General features: G+C 46.8%; 1 protein-coding gene across 1 annotated transcript in view; it reads right to left on the bottom strand.

Moving 5' to 3' along the window:
• Nucleotides 1–3,154: 3,154 nt before the first annotated feature.
• Nucleotides 3,155–10,004, bottom strand: part of LOC107113917 (uncharacterized protein K02A2.6-like) — a 10,855-nt gene continuing 4,005 nt past the window's right edge. Inside the window, 2 exon segments of the mRNA XM_015415320.1 lie at nucleotides 3,155–3,262; nucleotides 3,645–3,860. Coding sequence (XP_015270806.1) covers nucleotides 3,155–3,262; nucleotides 3,645–3,860 — 324 coding nt within the window.

Genomic DNA, 10,004 nt, shown 5'->3' with positions numbered 1-10,004 from the left:
TACAAAACTGTAAATTCATTTTTAAATTCATGAACTAGGCGCTTTATTATAACTGACTGCAATGAAGTCCTGCAACTGTGAGAGAATCAACTTTTAGCCCATGGGGCTTTAACTTTAAAAGCAACAGATGAGCGAACTTTCAAACGCATTAGCTCCATTGGTGTAATTAAATCGAGGGAACCGAGGACTTTAAAACCTTCTTCTTTGCTGGCAATTCTGTGGGTTTTCCCTTTGTACGCGAACTGCAAGATCAGTGGTGCTACCCAGCTATATCTTATATTTTCTTCTGCAAGTCTGTTTGTTAGTGGCTTGAGTTCACGTCTTTTTAAAAGAGCTTCCTTCGGTAAGTCCGGAAAAATTTCTATTTTTGTTGTTTCGTGGTTAAGATGTCCCGTTTGTCTCGCTGTGTTTAGAACCATTTTTCTGTAACGTAAGTCTATAAAAGTTACTATAATGTCACGGGACGGTCTCGTTTTTAGCAGGGAAGGTGGCCCAGCTCTATAAGCTTTCGTTATTATCGGGGAGATATTGCCTGTTGGTGGAACGGCATTTTTTAGCCAGTCAGTTAGTAATTCTGCCAGGTCACCTTTTTTGCCTATTTTTTCATTTATCCCTCTCACCTTCAGGTTGTTTTGCCGGAGAGTCATGTCAGTTCTGATTGCTTTTTCAGCCAGGACATCTTCTAAAAGTTGAAGTTGCTGGAATTCTTGTTGTACCTTAGTGCTAGTATTGAGCGCTTTGGTGGCTATTGCTTTCGTTTCTGTCAGATCTTTCTGCATCCCTTCCATTTGCGCATAAAACGGTTTGAAAAATAAAGACATGTTATCAAAAATAGATTTTTCCAAGTGTGCCATTTCTTTCATTGATGTCGCGTGTGTTACCAGGGCCTCTGGATTATTAGGTTCTTCTCCTCCGGTCGCCATTGTGCCTTTATCAGTGTGAGATGGGCCCGATTTTGGATTTGATGGTTGAAACGCAATCGTTGTTTGTATTTTTTTAAATTTCGGTTTGTTGAGATGCCCTGCGTTTTCTGAGTCAGCCTCCATAGATTGAGACACTTTATGCCTTTTTTGATCGTTGTGAGGATTGAGAGGATCAGAGGGTTGAGAGGAGCTACAGGTTTAGGCGGCCATGTTGTTTCCCTGCCACCGGAAGCCCCCCAGAACCATATTATTATTAACTGCATTAACTTCAAAGAACAACAAGACCCAGGTCAACAGGTATTGACAGATAAGGATAAGTGAGGACAGGAAGAGCTACCCTGAGCCAAAGACAGAATAAAAGGTTAGTAGAAAGGCACAAGTAAGACGATGAGAAGGGAGGGCCCAAGATGTCCTCCTTATCTCAGTGAAGAAGGACTCTTCACGGTAAGTACCAATTGTCCATTCTCCCACTGAGTGGAGGACATCTTGTTGGGACCTCCTATAGCAGTGTCCATGTTACTTGGGAGGGTCATCGTCTTTGTGCGTCAAAATTTCCTGAAGAACTCTTCGGCCAAATGCAGCATCTGCTGAATCTAAGACGTTTATCTTATAATGCCGGATGAAAGTAGATAACGAGGACCACATGGCGGCTTTGCAAATCTCTTCTACTGAAGCCCTGTTCTTCAGAGCCGTGTTAGTCACTGCGCTTCGAATGGAGTGAACTGTAATGCCTGAAGGAGGTGATATTTTCTGCGCCCTATACGCCTCCACGATACAGTCTTTAAGTGTGGCACTGATGGACGACGTAGACATCTTGCCTCCCTTGTTAGGAGGTGAAATCGAAATAAATAGGGACTCAGACTTCCTGAAGACTCTAGTGCGATGGAGGAAAACTTTCAACGCCCTACGGACGTCTCGGGTGTGCCAGATCCGTTCCTGTTGGTGGGAAGGCTTTGGGCAAAAGGAAGGAAGGCAGATTTCCTGTGATTGATGGAATCTGGAATTAACCTTTGGTCGGAAGGTGGGATCTGGCATCAGAACCACTTTGTCCTTATGAAAGACACATAGACGGGGTCAGCGGACAGCGCTCCCAGCTCTGAGACCCTGCGTGCTGACGTGACGGCTACCAAAAAGAGAGTTTTCATTCTAAGCCATCTCAACAGAACTTCTTTGATTGGTTCGAAAGGAGACTTGGTCAGAGCATTAAGGACCACATTCAAACTCCAAGAAGGAAACCTGTGAGACACTGGAGGGTCCTGAAGGGTCCTGAAGTGGATGTCTTGAGAGGGTCCAGCCTTTTACCGAAGGTAACACTGTAGAAAGCGTCGCTACTTGTCTTTTAAGAGCCGACGCCTTCAGTCCGGAGTCGTGGCCATCCTGCAGGAAGGACAGGACGTCCCTGAAGCGAGGCTGAATAGGATCCACCGATTTCCTCCTGGCCCAGCGAACGAAGGCTTTCCAAGTGGTATTATATATTCTACAGGTGGACTGCTTCCTGGACGCCAAAACAGTGTTAGTCACCTTCTCTGGATAACCTAGTTGGAGAAGCTTACCCCTCTCAATCTCCACGCGGTCAAGTGAAGCCAATCTGGATCCGGGTGCCAGATTGGTCCCTGAGAAAGCATGTCCGGAGATACAGGTAGTCGGAGGGGAGGAAGTATCACTAGGACTTGAATTTCTGAAAACCACGGTCTCCTGGGCCAGCGAGGAGCCACTAGGATGATTTCCGCTCTGTGTTCCCGTATCTTCCTCAGCAGCCTGGGAATGACTGGGGTTGGTGGATAGGCGAACATCAATCCCGGGGGCCAAATGGACGTTAGCGCATCCGTTCCCTCTGCCGTGGGATGATGGAACCTGGTGTAGAAGCACCTGGAAGTTGCGTGTCGAAGCGAATAGATCGACATCTGGCATTCCGAATGATTCCACTATGAGAAGGAACAGGTCCCGTTTGAGTGACCACTCCGCTTCCTGGAGATGGAACCGGCTGAGCCAGTCTGCCTGTGAGTTTAAGGTTCCCTTTATGTGATCTGCCTGGATGGAGGCCAGATTGGACTCTGCCCAGAGAAAAAGAGTTGCGGCCTCGTGTCATAGACGAGGGGATCGCGAGCCTCCCTGGTGGTTTATGTAAGATTTGGCTGCGATGTTGTCCGTCCTGATGAGGACGTGATGTCCTCTTAGCTGGGGTTGAAAGTGCAACAGGGCCAGTCTGATGGCTCTCAGTTCCAGAACGTTTATCGGTAATCTGCTCTCCTCCGTGGACCATGTGCCCTGGATCGGTTGATTGTGATAGACTGCACCCCAACCTTGGAGGCTGGCATCCGTGAGAACTTGTTTCCATTCTGTCACGTAGAAAACATGGCCTCGGAGAAGGTGGTGAATTTTGGTCCACCATAAGAGGCTGTGTTTCACCTTGAATGGTAAGGATAGGAGAACGTCGTGGCGTTTCATAATTCTGAGCTGAAATGGCCTCAGGAACTGTTGAAGTGGTCGCGCATGAAGACGAGCCCACTGGACAGTGTCTATGCAAGAGATGAATAGTCCCATCAGCTTGGCCAGGGTCATTAGAGTAGATAGTCTGCTTTTGAGGATTTGTTTGCAGAGATCTCTGATTTTCTCCGCCTTGGGTCTGAGTAGGAATAGAGAGTTGTGTGATGTGTCCAGAATGGCTCCCAGGTGATCTATTGACTGAGATGGGATTAAACAGCTCTTTTGTAGGTTTACCAGGAAACCATGGGCTTGTAGACAGTGGATAGTTGTTTCGGTGTCCGCTATCGACTTGGCGTACGAAGGATAACGGATCAGGAGGTCGTCCAGGTACGGATGGACGTGTATTCCCTTCTCCCTCAGATGGACGATAGGATGGATCAACATCTTGGAGAAGACTCTTGGGGCCGTTGACAACCCGAAGGGAAGGGCTCTGAATTGCCAGTGCTGACCCTGGACACAAAATCGAAGGAAACGTCTGTGACCTGTGAAAATTGGTACATGTAAATACGCTTCGGTAAGGTTGATGGACATCATAAACTCTTCTGGGTGAAGGGACTCTGTTATGGACCGAAGGGTTTCCATATGAAAGCGTCACAGTCGAACATGTCTGTTTAGAAATTTTAAATCCAGGATCGCCCTCCAGCTGCCATTTCTTTTGGGCACTGTGAAGAATATGGAGTAGACTCCGTGACCCCGCTCTTCCACTGGTACAGGTTCGATTGCTTGAATGTTGAGCAAGTGATGGATGGCTTCTACAGTTTTTGACAGTTTGGCGGCATCTTTTATTGATGGAGAGATAAGAAAACTATTCGGGGGTCTGAATAGAAACTCTATGGAATACCCTTTGCACGTGATTTCCTGCGACCACGTGTCTGCTGCTAAGTCGGCCCACGCTTATTGGAAAAGAAGGAGCCGACCCCCTACAGGTGCAGGTCGATAGTCATGCCTTGGTATTTTTGAAGTCTCTGCCAGATTTGTCCTCCCTGGGGGGAAAGGATCTGCCTGGTCTGTTGGAGAATGTGTTTCTTCTGAAGGACTGTCTGGACGGTCCCCAAGAAGGACGTCTGCCTTCCCTGTTGAAGCGAAAGGACGACCTCTGGCCTCGAAAGGAAAATTTTGTTGGACCCCTGCGGTCTGATCTACCTAAGGATCTTGGCATAGCTTTCTTTTTGTCCCTTGTCTCAATAAGGACTTTGTCCAGCGCATCACCAAAGAGTCTGTCTCCTTGGAAAGGGTATGCCGCAACAATGCCTTTTGCATGTAAGTCAGCTTGCCAGGCCCTCAGCCATAGGGTTCTTCAAGCAGCCACTGTAGAAGCCAGAGCTCTGGAAGAAAACACCATCGCATCTAAGGTGGCGTCAGCGGAAAATGAAGAAGCCTGAAGCAGTCTATTGGCCCCCTCAGCCATTCTTTTGCTGGATTCAGGAATAAGTTGGATCATCTTTTTGGACCAGGCAATGGAGGCTCTGGCCACCACTGTAGCCGTGGCTGCTGCTCTGATGGCCATTGCTGTGGCCTCATGGGCCTTTCGTAGCGCGAAGTCTGCCTTTCGGTCCAGGGAGTCTTTGACTGAACCTTCTCCGTCCTCTGAAAGTAGGCCAGACGTTTGGAGTGCAGCAATAGGTGCATCCACTAGGGGGACCTGTAAAAGCTTGTCAGTAAAGTTAGGCAAGGTATATAATTTTTTAACATTGGAAGGACATTGTTTATTTGCCATGGGTTTAGCCCATTCTTTGACTAGTTGCTTCTCCAGAAACTCAGGGAAGGGAAAAACCTTTTCAAAACCCGGGGCTCTGGGAAAATAGTCTTTGCTACCCCTGGGTCTAGATTCATCTGATTGTGTTGAGTTATCGTTGCCCTCTGACTTCGGTTTAGGAATAAGATCTAGGGCTGACATAGTCTTTTTTAAGAGGTATTGGTAGTCCTCTGCTTTGAAAAATCTCATTGAAGGTTCAGGAACCTCCATCTCCTTTTCTTCTCCCTCCTCATCAGAGAAAAATTCTCCCTCTTCTCTATCCTCTACTTCACTATCACCCATTTGGGAAATGTCCCAAGCCATGTCTTCCCTATTAAAACAATGATGTTCCTTTCTGGCTGCCTTAGATGGCCAGCGTGGTCTCTCAGACTCGAGGTATGAGTCTGTTAGGGCTCCCTGTGTACAGTGGCTAGCATGCGTATGAGAATGCTCTGTGCAAAAGGCCTGTGGGGGGGGGGAACACAGTGAATGGCGGCCACCTCCTCCCTCATGGCTTGTCCTAGGAACTGCATCACCTCAGGCGTTAATATCCCACTCGCGTCTTTGCCGGAGTTACTCACTGTTACGTCGGGAGTGGACTCCGTCTGAGAGGTACACCCTGCTCCGGTTCCTTGTGTGCATGGGATTGCCATGCATATATCTGAGCTCATGCCTTGGCTTATGGAAGCAGCGATAGCCGCCCTGCAGCCTCTCCCGGTCTCCTCCGGGGTTCGTGATTTATCCGGTCAATTTAAAATGGCGCCCGCCTCGTGGTCATGAGGTGGAGAGTGGGGGCGCTTTTTGGGCTGTTTCTCTTTAGATTCTGCGGTGCGCACTTTCATGGAGGGGGTGGAAGAGAGACCTCTCTCCCTCTCCGGAGCTCTTCTTGTGCCGGCATAAGGACGTCTCCCCGTTCCGAGTCGGAAAAGAAACCGTCCGAGTCTTCCCGATCCGACATGCCCCAGCTGGAGCGTCGGTAGGAGGAAATAGAGGAGGAGATTGAGGTAGAGGTGATGCGAATATAGAGATTGGGCAGGGAGAAGATGAGGATACAATAAGAGAAAAAAAATGAGAGAAAAGAAGTAGAAAAATGGCTAGGTAGCAAGGTTTTTTGAAGGAAAAAGCACGAGTGCTGACGAAGTGCTGCGCTCCCTTTAGAGGCAGGAACGAAACTGGAACTAAGGAGCATAGCCACCTAGAGGGCAGGAAGTGAAGTTTTGTTCCTGCCTCCCTAAGGAAGGGGTTGGAAACACCCAACAAGATGTCCTCCACTCAGTGGGAGAAGGGGGACATGATACTGGTTTATAAAATTACAAGTGAAGACCCACAAGAAACTTGCAGGGAACGTGCATTTCCTTGCCTTTGCTTCCTTCCCTCTCCATGCTTCTCTAACAAGCTTCCACCACTCTTTTCCCTCCCTTTCCTTCTCTGGCAATCTCCCCCTCAATTTCTGTCAAATTTCTCCTTCTCTTTCTCCCCTCTCCACTTCTCTGACAATATCCCTCCCCTCTCTCTTTCTCTCCTCCTCTTACCTTGATCTTCTCTTGGGCCGCTGGGGTTGTGCTTGCTCAGAGAGCTGCCACGTTGGTGGCAAGGCCCTCCAGGAGCCACTTAGTTGGCAGCAGGGATCTTGGGAGCCGCTGCATTGGTAGCAGGGCCCCTGGGAGCAAACATGTTGGCTGCTCAGATAAGTAACTGTTTTTGAGGGACTGAGAACCCCCCCCAATATAATTTAAAATTTTCCTACAAATCTGAGGGGGTCTCCCAAGGTTGGAGAAAAATCTCCTTTCTGTCAATATGGGCCCAATCCACATATTTAGATATCTACAGATTGACCCATGCTTGCCTATTATATATATAGATACACGGGGTAGAAAGAGTGGACAGAGAGAATTTTTTCTCCCTCTCCCAAAAATATTAGGACTCAAGGGAAGCCAATGAAGTTGATGGACAGTAGATTCAGGACAGACTAAAAGAAATACTTCTTTACATTACAAGCAATTACAGTGTTGAATTCACTGCGAGGGTTTAGTAGCGGTCATGGCCATTTTTTATTTTATTTTTTGTTGTCAGCTTGCAGCCAACTTATGGTGACCAGGTCTATCAGTGACTACTAGCTGGTGACTAAAGGGAACCTATTACGTTCAGAGGAAGGAAACCTCTAAATACGAGTACCAGGAGGTAACATCAGAGGAAGGCCTCCATCTGTTGTTGGCCCTCCTGAGTAACTGGTTGGCCACTGTGTAAGACATGATGCTGGACTAGATGGACCACTGGTCTGATCCAGCAGGGTTCTTTTAATGTTCTTATGGTGTTTTTTTAATGCTTTATTTTAAAGATTTTCCAAAAATCCATAACAAAAGCTGAAAGCATGTCTTAAATACAAGAGAATCTTCCAACATTTAACTTATCAAGCCATACAACTTAATTCAAATTAAATTACTCACACTTTTTAGAAGTTTCACCAATCCACTTATATACATTTGGCCACAAATTTTCAAATACTTCTTCCCCTTCCCCTTGTAACAATATTGTTAACTTATTGTTAACTTATCCATTTTGGCTATTTCGAGTAACTTCTGCACAAATTCTGCCCTTTTCTGATTTTCAGTACTTGGCGTATAGGATTCTAGCCGTGGCTATGACATGTAGAATCAGATATCTATGCAACTTCTTATAGATATCTGGAATTATATTGAGTAGGATTTATTTATTTAATTCTGGCTTGAGCGGTACTTTTACCTCTGTCATTTCTTGTAATATCATTTGAATCATCAGCCAGTATTTTTCGACTTTACTACATACTCACCACAAAGGAAAAAAACATCCCTACATTTTGTTTACATTTCTTATGGTGTTTTGGGCTTTTTGGTTCCTAGGCATCCCTTCCCACAATGCAAGAATCCTTCCTCAGGTGCAAGAAGTTCTACTGATACAAGAGACAAGGTGGGCAGTTTTGCCCATTTCCGTTTCCTTCCTGTAGTCAGCCATGCCATTTTAATCCAAGTGGGTCCCCCAAAACTTGGCATCACATCTGGGGCACTCACAGGTGGCTGTTGAAGGAAGGAGAAGGCAAGGAAGAGCCATCTCTGCTGGAGCTTCTGTTGGTGCTATCAGGATCTTGGATACCTGAGTTCAAATCCCCACTCTGCCATGGAAGCTTGCTGAGCTAACTTGGGCCTCTCAGCTCTCAGTCTAACCTACCTCACAGGGTTGTTGTGAGTATAAAATGGAGGAAAGGAGAACAATGTAAATCATTTTGGGCCTCTACTAGGACGAAAGGCAGGGTATAAACGAAGTAAATAAACAGGACCCAACCAATGCTCCCTCTAAACTGTGGAGTCTTGTGAGCAAAAATGCTACTTTGTGAGCTACTGGCATTAAAGTTGCGAGCAAGCGATTTGGCTATTGCATAAATTAGTTTGCTCTGGAGCCATCCTTCCTGAGCTAAGACAAAAATGTGTAAGCCGGAGGCTAAAAACCTGGGAGCTAGCTCACACTAACTCAGCTTAGAGGGAACACTGGACCCAACACATCATAAGCAACTGTGATTCTAAAGAACTTCAGGGACACCAAGGGCTTGGATGCACCCAATGGAGTGCTTGAGTTTCTACCCTTTGAATGGCAAAACACCTGTTCACATCCCAGACTGCTTTTGAAACCCCAACTTGGTTTGTTTTTTAAATTGTTGATTCCTCCAAGAGGCTCAGGGCAATATAAATGGTTCTGCCTTCCCCCTTTTTATTTTCACAACAACTAAGGTCATCCAGGACATTTCTTTGCAAAGGATGATTTGAACTCGGCTCTCGCCAGTCCTAATCCAGCACTTTAACTACTCTTAATACGACTCTGACACTGGGTTACTGTCTGTGTTGTGTATATGAAAGAACTGTTGTTTGAGAAACTATAATACTTCCATGAAGGTACAATCAGTATTTTTTCCCCTTGCACAATGAGTACCAGAAACTTAAATCAGCTTATGATTCAATACTGGGTGAGGTGTCGCCTTGCTCCACCTGCCTAAAATGTCACAGGGCCGGGGGAGCAGGCTCCTTGTGTTGATGTCTGTCTATGAACTGTTGTTGCCTCTTTTTCTCCAGAGAGGAGGGAGAGGTTGGGTCCTTCCGTGAGATCAGGGCCCTGTGGTATTTATTACAATTCTGCAGGGCCTGCAAGACGGAGCTCTTCCGCCGGAGCTTTGGTTGAGGCAGCGGGCGTCCCCCTCCTCCTTGGGTTTCCTCCATTCAGTAGCCTGGGACCTTTGAGATCCTAAATTTTTAAAGATCTCCAAACAAAAATTGAAATATAATTAAACCAGCATCTGGTTTTTACTAGAGTTGTATTATGCAATGTCATATTGTATTTTTAAATGTAAATTGTGTTTTAAAACGTTTTATGTTAGATCGCACTAACAAAGACTCAGAGAGTGATTTCAGCAAGTGATTCAGCTTTAATAAAGGAACGAACAAGCACTCAAACGCAGTTAATAACCAGAACGGTTTAACATAGGGAGCTAGGCTCCTTTTAAACATTCCCGGGCTAACATAGCCACGCCTATCTATATATCTAATAGTGAAAGGTGCCCCCTGCGTGCGGATACATAAATCCGCGCATCGGGGGCACCTGGGGGGGGAGGGAGATTTTCGTGCACACTTGGGGCAGTCCCCAGGTGTGCACAAAAATCTGAAAAGGGGGGGGAATATCGGGGGGATATTTAAATCCCCCCAAAAGTAACAGAGCGTCCCCTGCGCATGCGCAGGGAACGCTATATGAACTGCCTCGCTGCTGCTCGGCGCGGTGGCAGCAGCGGGGGGGCAGGCGAGGCACGATGGCTGCAAGCCGCTGGGCCTCGCTTCGGA

The sequence above is a fragment of the Gekko japonicus genome, unplaced genomic scaffold (assembly GCF_001447785.1).
Source record: "Gekko japonicus isolate JY-2015 unplaced genomic scaffold, Gekko_japonicus_V1.1 scaffold600, whole genome shotgun sequence".
NCBI lineage: Eukaryota > Metazoa > Chordata > Lepidosauria > Squamata > Gekkonidae > Gekko > Gekko japonicus.
Note: the sequence above shows the minus strand (reverse complement) of the source record. Positions and strands in the feature narration are given on the sequence as shown.